Raw genomic sequence first — 17,015 nt, 5'->3', positions numbered from 1 at the left:
AGTCCAGGATAGTAATCAATTCTCTCTTTATGAGCAAAAGCTTTGGCTAACTCATCAGTTCTATCATGCATTCGGAGACCAATATGGGAAGGAATCCACAGAAGACAAACTGTGACACCATCATTGATTATTTCATCATATCTGTGTCTAACTTCAGACACAAGCATGTCACAGTTATGCCTTGGGGGAGCTGAGGGCAGTCAAGGATGACAAGGAGTCACTTACAATTAGCGTGTCAACTTTGGATTCATATACGCGCTCGAGTGCAAGGATTATGGCAACCAATTCTGTTTAAAGCGTGGAGGCCCAGTTATTTATACGCGCTCCACACTCAAAGGAGAAGGAACCATCTTTCGCTGTCACAACAACTGCACTTCCAGCTGCCCAATAGGGCTGGTGCAAAGGAGCCATAAGTGTAAATAATTTGGGAAAGGAAGCGTCCAATGACTAATGCATCAATTTGGCTTAAGGCATTGTTCTTAAGAGTTGTTCTTTAATCAGCTTCTTGGTTGGGAAAGGGGCGGGGGGCAGTAATTTGGAAAAGTATGATCTCCAATGGGGCAGGAAAGTGTCGTTGTTGTCTCTCTTGGTAGAGGTGATGAATATTAAACATTCTGAGTACAGTTGCGATTTTGGTAATCCATTTGGAGAGATACTGACCGTCAAGAAAGAAGGCTTGGAGGGCTTCAGTGAAGGGGTTAGGGTGCGTTAGTCTAAGCATCTTGATACCAATTAAAACATTAATTTCAGTGATACAATCACTTACGCATGAAATATTAATTTCCTTTCTCATGTTTAATAATTTAGTTGTACGGAGGCATCTAAGGATAATCCTCATGGCTTCGTTTTGCATCTTTTCCAGCCCTCCAAGCATTTTCTCCTGCACTAGAGCAAGCATGGGTGCAGCATAATCAATCAGAGATCTCATATATGAGAGATACAGCCTTATGCCAATTCTCAATTATTTGCGCCATAACTTGGATGTAGTCTGTCACAGCCTTGAGAACACCGAGCCTCTCTCTCTTTACAGTCCCCGTGGTGAAGTGGTAAGACACTCGTCTAGCGTTTCGCGAGCGCTTTGGCCTGGGTTCGTATTTTGGCCGGGGGATTTACTTGGCGCCAATCCTTAACTGTAGCCTCTGTTTACCCAACAGTAAAATGGGTACCTGGTTGTTAAAGATTTAGCGGGTCGTATTCCGGGGAAAATTTGCCTTAAGGACTTGCCCGAAACGCTATGCGTGCTAGTGGCTGTACAAGAATGTAAGAACTCGTGTATATATAAATAAAAGCTAAATAAATAAAAAAAAACATTGACGACCCAGTCTGCCTACAACATTACGGAACAATGGAACCTCAAGACCAAGGTATTTGTATCTGGTTACATAGTCGAGCAGAGAGCCATCATGCAGCTGCATCTTGCGAACAGCCCCACCCCGTCAGGGTGGGCGTCAGGTTAGGATCTTTGTTTTCTCTACTGAGATAACTGACATGTGTGCAATACAGAGTTCAGAAAATTTTGGGTGTTGGTATACCCATTGGTATGGATCAGTATATCATCTGCATAGCTAATGATGTGTTCGCTGGACCTCTTAGTTACTGAGTTCAGGAGTGTATTGATTAACACATTGAACAAAGTAGGACTGAGGACAGTGGAGTGCCAAGTTCAAAATCTCTCGTTACTCTCCTATGCCTTGGAACCGTACATAGATGACTTCCTGTTGGATAGATAGCCTCTTATTCACCATAGTAGCTATTCCCCAGCATTCATTTTAGCATTTTCGCTCAGAATGACATGTCGGTTAGCAATGTCAAAGACTGACTTAGTATCTAGGAAAGTGGTATATGACCTATCAGTATGCAGGGTGAGGAAGGCGGTAATATAGTGATGTACACTCTTTCCATGCGTGAAGCCATATATCTTGGGTGACAACAAGTTACTAATTCTGTAAAGGAGATAGTTTATAATCTTCTTCTCAAGACACTTACAGAGACAACTAGTGAGGGAGATTGGGCGAAAAGCATTCTGCTGGTTTGGTTTAGGAATGGGAGTAATAAGGCTGTTGGTCCATAACTTTGGAAGCTCCCCAGTTACATAGCTAATATTATACAAGTCAAGCAAAGGATTCCACTGGTACTAACAGAAGCACACGCAATATGCAATAAATAACTCCATCCTCCCCGGGAGATGTAGATCTGTCATTCTGAAGAGCAGAGTCTAGTTCGTATTCAGTAAAAAGCATGTTACAGTCATCCTCTTGATGAAGCATGAAGTCAAGGAGCCTTGCTCTATCAGCAAATCTATTATTTAATTCATTCTGTGTGGGTAGAGGAAGACTGTCAAGGCTGAAAGTTGTGGCCCAAGCATCAACAAGCACATCATTTGCTCTGTGCAGAGGATTAAGGTGTGAGATTTTTGCAGCATTTTTCCTTTTGATCTTGTTGATATCCTTCCATGCCCAGCTTAGTGGGGTGCAAGAATTGAGACCACTGACAAAAGTTTGCCAGTCTGTCTGCCTCAGGTCCACCATACGTTCCCTGACCTCAACCAGAGCCGTTTTAAAGAGCTTAAGCACTTCAGTAATGCGGGACCTTAAATAAGCTAGTCCAATTCTTCTGGAAGTGCGTTTTAGTGCATGTAATTTGAAATCATTATAATAGGCATAATTGCTATGACCAATATAATTTGGATTATGCTGCCTGGACGATGGATCAAGTGAATCAATGAACTTTTCGACAATACCTGAGAGTTTATTGTTAACATTTTCAACTGAAGAAGGCTCAAAGGCATTGTATCATTCTGAAACATGAACAACAAAATTGTCTAGTTGATCGATGGGCACAGCCAGCCTCTTCCGCTTGAACATTCCGCCGGGGAGGATAGAGTTTCCAATGCTTACAGTGGCTAATATGGGCAGATGACCAGACTACAGATCTGGCACTATTGACGAGGCGCAAACGGTGTGGGAGACGTTGAAACCGAGACATAGATCCAGAATACCTACGTAGATATGCGTCGATTAAAGGTCACCCACAATCTGTGCATCATCGTGACTACCTAACAGTTACACCAGTTGGTTGCCGTTACAATTACTGAACTGCGAATTACCAATATTCCTATGCCCAGCGTTATAATCATCTATGGTAGGCTCTGTCTGAATACACATAGGAAGGTCAGTATAATTTAACATATCACTCGAGCATACAGGTTAAAGTCTGGGTAAATATGGTAATTTTCTTTCTGTATGTCAACTTTCTTTCGATGACCTACATTGGACACAAGCTTCCCTTCCTGCCAGACTTCCAGGCCTCGACGTTCGTACAACAACACAAATAATTTGTGTTGTTCCACGTGGCCCAACAAAGTGAGGTGATTCAATAAAATATCTATGCCCAAGCTTACCACCAAGTGCTGTCGGGTCGTTGGGGATATAGCCTTGGCTACAAATGATTTTTTTTTACAGTCACGGTGGTCGAGTGGTTAAGGAACCAGGTATGCCATGGTGCATAGTGCTCCTGGTTGTCTGGGTTCGAATCATTCTGGTGTGTTGAGTTTTCAGTTATATATATATATATATATATATATATATATATATATATATATATATATATATATATATATATATATATATTATATATATATATATATATATATATATATATATATATATATATATATATATATATATATATATATATATATATATATATATATATAGATAGATAGATATATTGTACCTAGTAGCCAGAACGTCGTACTCGGCCTGCTATGCAAGGCCCGATTTGCCTAACAAGCCAAGTTTTCCTGAATTAATATATTTTCTCTAATTTTTTTTCTTATGAAATGCTAAAGCTACCCATTTCATTATGTATGAGATCATTTTTTTGTGGGGGAGTTAAAATTAACGTAGATATATGACCGAACCTAACCAACCCTACCTAACCTAACCTAACCTATCTTTATAGGTTAGGCTAGGTTAGGTAGCCGAAAAAGTTAGATTAGGTTAGGTTAGGTAGTCGAAAAACAATTACTTCATGAAAACTTGGCTTATTAGGCAAATCGGGCCCTGCATAGTAGGCTGAGAAGTGCGTTCTGGCTACTAGGTACGACACACACACACACACACACACACATATATATATATATATATATATATATATATATATATATATATATATATATATATATATATATATATATATATATATACATATATATATATATATATATATATATATATATATATAGATATATATATATATATATATATATATATATATATATATATATATATATATATATATATATATATATATATAACTTATATATATAACTTATATCGGGGTTAACAATTGTCACATTATTTATCTCGTGTTAACTAGTTCGTGGTTATATATTTAGATACACATGTATATTTTGGTAGACTGCCTACTAAAATATGTTGCATATATTTCAGTAGGCAGTCTTCCTTGTATAAATTCCATCCCATGAATGCTAATAACACCGACAGATTACATTCTTTATTATTTGCACGATTCGAACTCCGTGGATTTCACTCACAGTGATAATCAGTTATTCTCATGCCTAATACGCCTTCTGAAACTATTGTCATACATAATTTATAATAGGAAAAGAGATATCAGAGCAAGTACATATAACTAGTAACAGTGTCATGACCAAGGTAACCCTTTCTCTAGTCTAGAATATATATACAGTGTTAGATCAGGTGTTAGTATCAGTATTTCAGACGCTACCAAGATGAAGAGTGTAGGTATCTCGCACTCTAGACATAGCAGGGAGACCTTACTTCTTCTCCTTCACTCTCGTTTCTGAATATCAAAATTTTTGAGTTAGAATTCACTCATAAACATACCCATTCACTCATATTGTTCGCCAAATTGAGCAATTTGTTTAAAATCGAATGTATGCATGTTTGAATGACCGTAAACTCATGTAGGGTCAGTGTTCACAATTCTTTATATTTTAAACAACAATCCGTAAATCTTCCGTCACAGGTGATCCTCGCTGCTGCCGTGTGGGCTGTGGCCTTCGGTGCCCCCAGGGCCTCACACTTAGCTGCCTCCGAAGCCTCAGTCCCGTCTGACCACAATACCACAGTTGTGCCCATCCTTGAGGACAAGCGCACAAACGACAACAATGGAACGTTTACCGTCAACGTGAAGACTGGCAACGGTATCACCATGTCCGAGTCAGGCTCTCCCTCCGGAACTAACGGTTCTGTGGTCCAGACTGGAGAATTTTCGTGAGTAATAATAATAATAATACAAATAATAATAAAAATAAAATTATACTTATTTTAATGTAATTTTAGTAATATATGTAGTTACAAAAATAGTTAATATCTTATGTCTCCTCCGGTAGCTACACTGCCCCTGACGGCACCCCAGTCACGGTGAAGTTCGTTGCTGATGAGAATGGCTTCCAGCCCCAGTCCAACATGATACCGGTGGCTCCTGCCTTCCCCCACCCAATCGCCCAGTTTGTGCTGGACCAGATCGCCTTCGCCGCAAAGGAAGACGCTGCTCCCTCCTTAGCCTTCGCTGAGGCCGTCTTTGAGAACCCAGCTTCCTTGTCATAGACCTTCACCCAACACCTGCAGCTGCTGCTGCTGCTCCTTGGTGTTACTCAGCTGAAACTATAACTTTCGTAACTGTATTACTTGTATTTATTTTACTTTTAATTTTATTGGAAAAATGATGCCTAATAAAATAATATTCATTTATATATATGTTTTATTATCTGTTGTCCTCAACTTTTTAGAACGTTCATTAAAACATTGTCAAATAATTATTACACTGTGCATTTGAAAGTCCCGGAAGTACAGTCGCGTTTGTTCTCGACTCACACTGGAAAATTCAGGGTTCGAGTTTCGAGCGGGACAGAAATGATTAGGCGTGTTTCCTATTACCTATTGTCTCAGGTTATCCAGCAGTAAAAATGTACCCAGGAGTTAGCTTGTTGTGGGGTTGCATACGGGGAAGGGTCAGTAGTTCGTCCTTGATGCGGATGGCGATATAACCCTAATAATTATATATGCACTGGCTGTCTAACCCCCCCCCCCCCCTGACACAATCAATAATTATTATTGGTATTACACAGAGTAATAACACTAACGTGATGTGTCAATGAGAAAATCCGTAGGAGCCCTGATGCATGGAAACACCTATAGCATAGGTTCGAACCCTCATCACGGCTCCTATGGATTTCTCATTATAATTATTATATCTTATTATTGTTATTTTATTTAATGTATTCAGTGTAACGAAGGACCTGTAACACCTAAGTACTGTAATTTCCATATGTATGACTAGAAGCTAATTCTGATTAATTCTTTCTTTCCTGGAGTCGCTTTTTTTCTAATGAGGTTAAATTATGCATAGAGAGGGAGAGACATTCTTATTGTTCTCTCTGATTGTTCTCTCCCTTTCTCACTGTTAGTGTTGAATCATTAGTGTTATGCCTCAAGATTGCTTCTCTTCGTCTATTCCAGTATTTCCATTAATTATTGTAGCTTTCAAAAATTCCGCGTTCTGTAATTCCTCTTTATTTTGTCATGCATTAATAGCAAAATAGTTAGTTTGACGTGTAATGCTAATGGTCGAATTTTTAACGTAATAATAACCCTTTTGCTCTTAACTGTTTTAGGGCAAAGTGGGAAATTTCAAGTTCATTTGCCTTATGCATAACATCAGTGATATCGTGCGCAGTCTTATTTAATTTCTAGTCGCCAGAGACATATTCCTCCTAGACTTCTAGTACCAAGTTAAAGATGTACCTCGATTGTGCAACAGTTTCAGCTGTCTTATATATTATTAAACTCATAATAACAAAAATAATGATAATAATATGAATCATAATAATAAAACGTAATAAATCATAATATGTACACTTCAACAACGTTAATATTTGAATGTATTATAATTTAATTATAACCATGTATTATAATTCAATGGCTAATACCACACGAAGGCATTCAATAAGGGTATAAAATTTCCGCATTGCAACAGATAACTGGACTGAAAAATGTGCAGCTGTACCTTGCATACTCAAAAAACTTTATGTGACTTGTAAAGAATTAAGATAAATGTAGCGACAATGATATTAATATATTATTTAAGAAATTTTATTATAAATATTACTTTAGCAATATATTGTTGTCAATGAATAAGGTATATGTACATGATTTGTATAGCCGTGACATTTACAATAACAAAGTTAATGTTAAAATTCATGCAGATATACCAACATGGAACGGTAATAATACTGAACAAATAGAAATAACTTCTTCAACTTATCAAAAACAGTTATAATTGAACTACTAACGACATTAACATTTATATTTAAGAATGTCCCAGAAATAAAATTCATTTTTTTGTTCTTGAGTACATGGAATCAAAATATGTATTAATATCATTGGTTACTAAGTTTTGACACTACATTTCAAGTCTGACTAGTTACGGTCAATGATTTACATATGCTTAAATCAAGACAGTGACATCACATCTCCCAAAAATGTACAACAATTAAACTGAAAATCTTTCGGGAGCAAACAATTAAAGTCGATTAAATTAAAAGAAATGAGTGCGTTGTTTGGCTTATACATAACAATCTTCACTGAATCGTTAATCATGCTCTTAAATACATTTGCGTTCTTGTGTTAAGTTACCGTTATCTCATTATCGTCCTTTTTTAAAAACTCTAAAACTGTTCAAATTTTTAAATGTTAATGATAGATTTTTTCTCCAAGAAAATCCTTTCGTTTCTTAGATATCAAACAACGGCCGATATTAAGACAAAAACTGAACGCAATAATCAAGAGTTGGATGTTCAGAATAGGTGTCGAAGGTAACTTTTAAAATCTGCGAGAGGAACCCAAGTCTACAATCTATAATAAATAATCTTTAAATGAGTAATAAAATCCTGTGGATAATTTTGCTCCTCAGTTAACTCTCAAATTATTCGCTGTATTATTACTAGTATGTACTTCTCTTTATTTACTTCCATCAGCTACACGACGTTTTATAAATATTAGGCCTTTTCACTTGGAGCTTATATATAAGATTCTTTACATTTGTCAACAGAAACAAGCTTGGAATTCACTTGTTCACGTTACATAGCTGTAAACCCTGGTATGAGGGCCTTGTTCCGTTATTCATTTTCACCAGCGAGTTCTTATTATGTGCAACAAATCAGTTATAGATGACATATTCATAAATCGAGAATGACATCGGCTCTGAAACATGTTCATGTCTCTCCGGTACCGAGATTGGCCGTTGTGGCATTCAGGTAACGAGATTGGCCGCTGTGCTTAATGCTATTCTTACTTTCTACAGCCTAGTTAAACTATTAGCATTGCATTTTCTTCCTGCGTCTAGGACACCTAACACAATTTATAAATATCATGGGAAAGAACCAAGACATTGTGACTTTATAACATTTTCATGGGGTCAGGATAAGGTTTTAGGATGGGACGTGGGGAAGGAATGGTGCCCAACCACTAGGACGGTCGAGGATTGAACACCGACCTGCATGAAATAAGACTCTCCCGTCCAGTCAAAGCGGGGGGCTTAACACTAGCTTTCCGCCATGCTTCACCAATCCAGATGGTTTACATGGGTATTTGCGATGAGGCTGAAGCATATGAGAATGTGTTGCATGATCTGAACTGCAGAAAACCCATAGTGCAACGTACAAGGCACGACAAAAATATTAAATGTAGCCTCTGTACAGACCAGTGTCTATTAGTGAACTCAATTGTCCGATGTCCGGGGAATTTTTTGTCTCTGTTGATTGTCCAGATTGGATTATACTTTGCCGCTGACACTAACATTAATTTCACTCTTCTACTTGTCAAGCCAATGATGCTTCTTCCACAGGAAATGACCTTGTCCATTAAATACATGGAACAAGACCTTTGTCCAACTCGGATCAGAGACGTATGGCTCTGGGGTAAAATCGCATGAGGTTTATTATGGAATTTAGGTTCCAAGCAGATCCAAACTAGAAGAGTCTCTAGGACTGCGGCGTTATGTTCCTGCTTCTCATTGTGTGTATAAAGAGAGAAAATATCCACTGCATCCTCAGGTCCCGTTACGACATCTGAGGAGATCGAAGAAATCTACAACCTTTCATCCTTTTCTATTTGTATTGTTATTTTTTGAAAATAATAGATTTTGTATGATAAAATACTTAACAAAGTACATAACTCTGATTAGTGTTAACAGAGAAGAAAAAAATATACAAATGAATAGTTGGGAACCGACATAATTTCCTCGAAAGTTATTATGCCATTTATCCTTTCCCCAAAGTTAGGGATTCTCACAAATCGAGCCACACTAGGACCTTATGCGACCAGATGAATTGTGTTTTCGCTGTTATCTCTGTTCAGTTTAACTTGCAACGCCTGTGAAGAGGAGCAACATTATTATTCAAAAGGATTTAAAATTTATTTCCCTCCAATTTCTTTATTTCCTTCATCTCTTTCATATTAACTAGACACCTCAGTAGTATGACTAATACCATTTCATTCATAAGGATCATTGTTGGTTCGATCATGGGCGCAGAGTTTGTGACCACCGTCCTACCACGGATGCTCGGATCTAACTAAAGAAGAAATTCAGAGGAACCAAACTGGTACTTGTCTGAGACTTAAAACGGTAGTCTAATTATCGGGAAGGGCAGAGACTGCTCGTCACCTATGTGAATACAAATAGCCTCGATTGATTAATGTTTTTATTATTTGTACGACTCGAACTCCAAGGATTTTTCCTATAGGGTAATCAAATATTCTCAAGCAAAGCCTAATACGCCTTCTGGAAGCTACTGCGATGCATAATTTAATTGAAATAGAGATCTCATAGCAGGTAGAGCTGAATGGTAACAATGTCACTACCAAGGGCGTACTTTCTCGAGTGTATATAAACTCCGTTAGATTAAGTGTTAGTACCAGTCTCGCAGAAACCACCATGATGAAGTTTGTAAGTACTTCGCACTCTTCACATAGGCGGAGGATTTTTCCTTTTTATCATTCATTCTTTGTTTTAATAATTCAAAGTTCATGAGCAAAATGTTAAATTTGTTATCTGAATTTCGTGATAATAATACTGAAGTCGAATGTATGCATGTTTAAGTGTGTGTTAACTCATGTACGTTCTGTGTTCACAATTCTTTTTTTTTAAAACATCAATCCGTAAATCTTCCGTCACAGGTGATCCTCGCTGCTGCCGTGTGCGCTGTGGCCTTCGGTGCCCCCAGGGCCTCACACTTAGCTGCCCCCGAAGCCTCAGTCCCGTCTGACCACAATACCACAGTTGTGCCCATCCTTGAGGACAAGCGCACAAACGACAACAATGGAACGTTTACCGTCAACGTGAAGACTGGCAACGGTATCACCATGTCCAGTTCTGGCTCTCCCTCCGGTACTAACGGTTCTGTGGTCCAGACTGGAGAATTTTCGTGAGTAATAATAATAATACTACTACTACTACTACTACTAGTAATAATAATAATAATAATAATAATAACAATAATAATGATAATAATAATAATAATAATAATAATAATAATAATAATAATAATAATAATAATAATAATAATAATAATAATAATAATAATAATAATATTACCTAAATAAATTAATATTTAGTAATATATGCATTTACAAAAATAGTTAATATTTCATGTCTTTTCCGGCAGCTACACTGCCCCTGACGGCACCCCAGTCACAGTGAAGTTCATCGCTGATGAGAACGGCTTCCAGCCCCAGTCCAACATGATGCCGGTGGCTCCTGCCTTCCCCCACCCAATCGCCCAGTTTGTACTGGACCAGATCGCCTTCGCCGCTAAGGAAGACTCTGCTCGCTCTTAGGCCCTCGCTGAGGCCATCTTTGAGAACCCAGCTTCCTTATCCTAGACCTCTACCCAATATCTGCAGCAGCTGTTGCTGTTGCTCTCTGGTGTTACTCAGCTGTGATTAAACTGGCGATAACCTTTGTAACTGTATTATTTTTATTTATTTTACTTTTAATTTTATTTAAAAAATGACGCCTAATAAAATAATATTAAATTATCTATGTGTTTTATTATCTGTTAGCTTCTACTGTTTAGAACGTTCAATAAAACAATCACATATTTATTACACTGTGCATTTGAAGGTCCCGGAAGTACAGTCGCGCTTGTTCTCGACTCACAAAGGAAAATTCCGGGTTCGAGTCTCGGGTGGGACATAAATTATTAAGCGTGTTTCCTATTACTTATTGCCTCTAATTTATCCAGCAGTAAAGAGGTACCCAGGAGTTAGCTTGTTGTGGGGTTGCATACGGGGAAGGGTCAGTAGTTCGTCCTTGATGGGGATGGCGATATAACCCTAATAATTATATATGCACTGTCTGTCTAACCCCCCTCCGACACAATCAATAATGTTTATTATTATTACACAAAGTAGTCACACTTACGTGACGTGTCAATGAGAAAATCAGTAGGAGCCTGATGCTTGGAAACACCCACCACATAGGTTCGAACCTTCATCACAGTTCCTATGAATTTTCTCATTATTATTATTATTATTATTATTATTATTATTATTATAAATAATATATTCAGTATAACCAAGGACCTGTAGCACCTAAGTATTGTTATTTCCATATATATGTCTAAAACGTAATTCTGATTACTTGTTTCTTTCTAGGAGAAGCTCCTCTTTTAAAAAGGTTAATTATGCATAGAGAAGTAGGAACATTTTTAAGTTTGAGCTCTCCACTCCCACTTTTAGTGTTAAATCATTATTGTAATGCCGCAAAATTGCTTCTCTTCGTTTCCCCATTATTTCTATTAATTATTATGGCTTTCAGAAATTCTGCGTTCCGCAATTCCTTTTACTTTTGTCATGCATTATTAGCAAAAGAATTTGTTTGACGTGTAATGCTAATAGTTGTCATTTTTACGTAATATTAACCCTTTCCAATGTTAACTGTTTTGCGGCATAGTAGAGAACTTCAAGTTCATTTGCCTTGTGCATAACATAAGTGATATCGTGCTCAGTCTTATTTCATGTCTAGTAGCCAGAGACTTGTTCCTCCTGGACTACTTCTGCCAAGTTAAAGATGTACCTCGATTGTGCAACATTTTCAGCGGTCTGATATATTATTATATTCATAATACGAAAAACAATAATAATAATATATATCATAATAATAAACCTTAATAAATCCTAGTATACACACTTCGACAATGTTAAATTTTAATGTATTGTAATTGAATTATAACAATGTATTATAATTGAATGGTTAATACCACAGAGAAGCATTCAATAAGATTTTAAAATTTCCGCATTGCTACAGATAACTAAACTAAATAAACGTGCAGCAGTACTTTGCATACTCCAAAAACATTTAGTGGCATGTACAAAATTATGATGAAATTAACAGCACTGATAATGATAATAAAATATTATTTAATAAGCTTTTTTACAAACATTACTTTAGCAATATATAGTTGTCAATGGATAAGGTCAATGTACATTATCTCTACAGCCGTTAGATTTATAATAACAAAGATGATGTCAAAATTAGTGAAGATATTCCGACATGGAACGGTAATAAGATTGAACAAATAAATATAACATCTTCAACTTATCAACAACAGTAATAATTTAACTATTAACGACATTAATACTTATATTTAAAAAAATACAGAAATTAAATTAATTTTTGTGTTCTTGAGCACATGGAATAGAAATATGTATAAATATCATTGGTTACTAAGCTTTGACACTACATTTCAAGTCCGACTAGTTCCGGTCAATGATTTGCATCTTCTTAAATCAAGACAGTGACATCACATCTCCTAAAAATGTACAACAATTAAACTAAAAATCTCAGGGGAGCAAACAATTAAAGTCGATTAAATTAAAAGGACTGTTTGCGTTGTTAAGATTGCATATATTAATCTTCACTGAATCATCAGTCATGCTCTTTAATAAATTTGAGTTCTTTTGTTAAGTTACCTCCTAATCGTCCTTCTTTAAACTGTAAAACTATTCAATTATATTTTAATGTTATGATAGAATTTTTTGCCAAGAAAAACCTTTCATTTCTCTTATATCAAACAACCGCCAATATTGAGACGAAAACTGGACGCAATAATCAAGAGTTGGATATACAGAAAAGGTGTCCAAGGTAACGCGTAAAATCTACGATAAGAACAGAAGTCTACCATTGGTAATAATCTTTAAATGAGACCTAAAATCATGTTGATAATTTTGCTCCTCAGTTAACTCCCCAATTATCCGCCGTTATTACTTTTATGTACTTCTCTTTATTTACTTCTATCAGCTACACGGCGCTCTATAAATATTATGTCTTTTCACTTGGAGCTCAAATGTATGTTTCTTTGCATTTGTCAACAAAAACAAGCTTGGAATTCCTTTCTTCACGTTCATAGTCGTATACTCTGGAATGAGGGTCTTGTTTCGTTGCCCAATGTCACCAGCGAGTTCTTATTTCGTGCAACAAATCAGTTATGGATGCCATATACATAAATCTGGAAGGACATCGGCTCTGAAACATGTTTATGTCACCACGGTACTGAGATTGGCTGTTGTGCTAAATGCTATTATTACTTTCTACAGCCTAGTTAAACTATTACCATTGCATTTTCTTTATGCAACACTTAACACACTAGGACACTTAACGCAATTTTTAATTATCATGGGAAAGTGCTAAGCTATTACGACTTAATAGAACTTGGAAGGGGTCAAGATAAGGATTTGGAATGGGACGGGGGGGGGGGAAGGAATGGTGCCCAACAATTTAGACGGTCGGGGATTGAACGCCGACCTGTATAAAGCACGACCGTCGTTCTACCGTCTAGTCAAAGTGGCTGGTTTTACACCAGCTTCTCGCCGTGTTTCACCAATCAGGACGGTGTATTTGCGTTGAGGCTGAAGCATATGAAAATGTGTTGCATGATATGAACTGCAGAAAACCAGTTCACTTGTATTTTGTATTTCCTTCTATATGTTGTACGTTGTATGTTGTACGACGTACAAGGCACGACGAAATTATTAAATGGCGTCTCTACACAGACCAGTGTCTATTAGAGAACCCTATTGTCCAATGTCCGGGGAATTTTCTCTCGCTGCTGGTTGCCCAGATTGGATTGTACTGTGCCACTGACACCAACATTAACTTCACTTCTCTTCTGATCAAGCCTATTATGCTACTCCCACAGGAAATAAACATGTCTAGTAAATACATGGAATAAGACCACGGGAACAACTTTGTCCAACTCGGATCAGAGACGCATGGCTCTGGGGTAAAATCGTAAGAGGTTTACTATGGAATTTAGGTTCCAGCCACATCGAAACTACAAGAGTCTCTAGGACTGCCGTATTCCGTTCCTGCTTCTTAGTGTGAGTATATATAGAGAAAATATACACTGCATCCTCAGTTCCTTTACGACATCTGAGGAGATCGAAGAAATCTACAACTTTTCATACTTTGATATTTGTATTGTCCTTTTTTGAAAACTAATAGATTTTGTGTGATAAAATACTTAACAAAGTACATAACTTTGATTAGTGTTAACAGAGAAGAAAAATATTCAAATGAATAGTTGGGATCTGACATATTTTCCTCGAAAGTTATTATGCCATTTATCCTTTCTCCAAAGTTAGGGATCCTCCCAAATCGAGCCACACTAGGGCCTTATGCGACCAGATGAATTCTGTTTTCGCTGTTACCTCTGTTCAGTATAACTTCCAACGCCTTTGCAGTAGGACAACATTATTGTACAAAAGGACTTAAACTTTATTTTCCTCCAGATTCCTTCCAGGTTCTATATTTCCCTCATCTCTTTATATGAGAGTGATGAAGTCCCCTTTATCACTCATATAAACTGGAAACCTCAGCAGTTGGACTAATACCATTTCATTCATAAGGATCATTGTCGGCTCGAACATGGGCCCCAGAGTTTGTGACCACCGTCCTACCACGGATGCTCTGATCTAACTAAAGAAGAATTTCAGAGGAACTAAACTGATAATCGCGTTAGACTTAATGGCAGTCTCATTCTCGGGAAGGGCAGAGACTACTGGGTAGCTTCGTGAATACAAATAACATCGATTGAATAATACTTTTATTATTTGCACGACTCGAACTCCAAGGATTTTTCTCATAGGGGTAATCAGATATTCTCAAGCAAAGCCTAATACGCCTTTTGAAACTTGTGATGCATTATTTAATTGGAATAGGGATCTCATAGCAAGTAGATCTGAATGGTAACAATGTCATTACCAAGGGCATACTTTCTCCAGTGTATATATACTCCGTTAGATCAAGTGTTAGTACCAGTCTCACAGAAACCATCATGATGAAGTTTGTAAGTACTTCGCACTCTTCACATAGGCGGAGGATTTTTCCTTTTTATCATTCACTCTTTGTTTTAATAGTTCAAAGCTCACAAACGAAATGTTAAACTTTCTTATCTGAATTTCGTCAAAACAATATTGAAGTCAAATGTATGCATGTTTGAGTGTGTGTAAACTTTTATGTGTGTATTTTTTAAGCAACAATCCGTAAATCTTTCATCACAGGTGATCCTCGCTGCTGCCGTGTGCGCTGTGGCCTTCGGTGCCCCCAGGGCCTCACACTTAGCTGCCTCCGAAGCCTCAGTCCCGTCTGACCACAATACCACAGTTGTGCCCATCCTTGAGGACAAGCGCACAAACGACAACAATGGAACGTTTACCGTCAACGTGAAGACTGGCAACGGTATCACCATGTCCGAGTCTGGTTCTCCCTCCGGTACTAACGGTTCTGTGGTCCAGACTGGAGAATTTTCGTGAGTAATAATAATAATAATAATAATAATAATAATAATAATAATAATAATAATAATAATAATAATAATAATAATAACAATAATAATAATAATAATAATAATAATAATAATAATTATATTATTATTAATAATATCTTAATTAATTCAGTTTTAGTAATATATGCATTTACAAAAATAGTTTATATCTCTCATGTCTCCTCCGGCAGCTACACTGCCCCTGACGGCACCCCAGTCACAGTGAAGTTCGTTGCTGATGAGAACGGCTTCCAGCCCCAGTCCAACATGATGCCGGTGGCTCCTGCCTTCCCCCACCCAATCGCCCAGTTTGTGCTTGACCAGATCGCCTTCGCCGCTAAGGAAGACGCTGCTCGGTCCTTGGCCCTTGCTGACGCCGTCTTTGAGGACCCGGCTTCCTTGTCCTAGACTGTCACCCCAACACATGCAGCTGCTGCTGCTGCTGCTTTCTGGTGTTACTCAGATGAGACTAAATTGGCGATAACTCTCGTAACTGTATTACTTGTATTTATTTAATTTAAGTGTTTTGTGAAAATTTCTGCAAATAAAATAAATTCTCTATTGTTTATTTTTTTTTTTTTACATTTTATCCTTATCTATTTTTTAGAACGTCCATTAAATGATATATATATATATATACTAGTATACTTTGGTAGCAATCTTTCTTGTAAACACATGTTGTTAAATATGACCGAAAAAGTGAGATCAACACCAGCAATCAACAGCCAATTAATGCACAACTATATTCTACCCACTTCAAGACTCCGAACCAATATAGACGCATCAAGAGGAAGTATGGGCCAATAGGCTCTCTGCAGTTACTTCCATTCTTATGCTCTCATATCCAACTAATACCCCTTGTTTTGTGTTCTGTCTGCCATTTGTCACAAATTTGTTCACCCCATCCAAAACTGTTGCACAATATCACCTCACCCAAGTGAGAGTATATGTAAGACGGATAAGCTGTTTAGTGTTAGTATAAGTAAAATTCTGTTTAATGTTTTTAGGTTACAGTTGTGTGAGTAAACTAAAGTCTTTGAAAATGTAATAAGGTATTACGAAACGCGTTCTAGCGTTGCTTCAGACTAGAAATAAAAATGAATTTTGGAGAATTGTTTTTTCAATTACCATCGACAGTAAA

At 37.2% G+C, this 17,015-nt stretch overlaps 3 protein-coding genes across 3 annotated transcripts; all 3 read left to right on the top strand.

Moving 5' to 3' along the window:
• Nucleotides 1–4,756: 4,756 nt before the first annotated feature.
• Nucleotides 4,757–5,597, top strand: LOC123754882 (cuticle protein AM1159-like). Its single transcript, XM_045737216.2, has 3 exons — nt 4,757–4,765; nt 5,014–5,261; nt 5,381–5,597. Exons 1-3 carry the CDS (start codon nt 4,757–4,759, stop codon nt 5,595–5,597), a joined length of 474 nt encoding a protein of 157 aa, XP_045593172.2.
• A 4,387-nt stretch (nt 5,598–9,984) lies between these two features.
• LOC123754883 (cuticle protein AM1159-like) lies at nt 9,985–10,886 on the top strand. Its single transcript, XM_045737217.2, has 3 exons — nt 9,985–9,996; nt 10,227–10,474; nt 10,715–10,886. The coding sequence occupies exons 1-3, from the start codon at nt 9,985–9,987 to the stop codon at nt 10,884–10,886; spliced, it is 432 nt and encodes a 143-aa protein (XP_045593173.1).
• Nucleotides 10,887–15,385: 4,499 nt separating this feature from the next.
• Nucleotides 15,386–16,282, top strand: LOC138369359 (cuticle protein AM1159-like). The gene is made up of 3 exons (XM_069332599.1): nt 15,386–15,397; nt 15,612–15,859; nt 16,066–16,282. The coding sequence occupies exons 1-3, from the start codon at nt 15,386–15,388 to the stop codon at nt 16,280–16,282; spliced, it is 477 nt and encodes a 158-aa protein (XP_069188700.1).
• The last annotated feature ends 733 nt before the right edge of the window (nt 16,283–17,015 follow it).

This window comes from Procambarus clarkii, chromosome 28 (assembly GCF_040958095.1).
Source record: "Procambarus clarkii isolate CNS0578487 chromosome 28, FALCON_Pclarkii_2.0, whole genome shotgun sequence".
Lineage (NCBI taxonomy): Eukaryota > Metazoa > Arthropoda > Malacostraca > Decapoda > Cambaridae > Procambarus > Procambarus clarkii.
Note: the sequence above shows the minus strand (reverse complement) of the source record. Positions and strands in the feature narration are given on the sequence as shown.

Bases quoted from the DNA above. Each gene is read 5' to 3' on its own strand.
- LOC138369359 (XM_069332599.1), top strand. The intron at 15,860-16,065 runs GTGAGTAATAAT...CTCCTCCGGCAG, and splicing joins GTCCAGACTGGAGAATTTTC to CTACACTGCCCCTGACGGCA.
- LOC123754882 (XM_045737216.2), top strand. The intron at 5,262-5,380 runs GTGAGTAATAAT...CTCCTCCGGTAG, and splicing joins GTCCAGACTGGAGAATTTTC to CTACACTGCCCCTGACGGCA.
- LOC123754883 (XM_045737217.2), top strand. The intron at 10,475-10,714 runs GTGAGTAATAAT...CTTTTCCGGCAG, and splicing joins GTCCAGACTGGAGAATTTTC to CTACACTGCCCCTGACGGCA.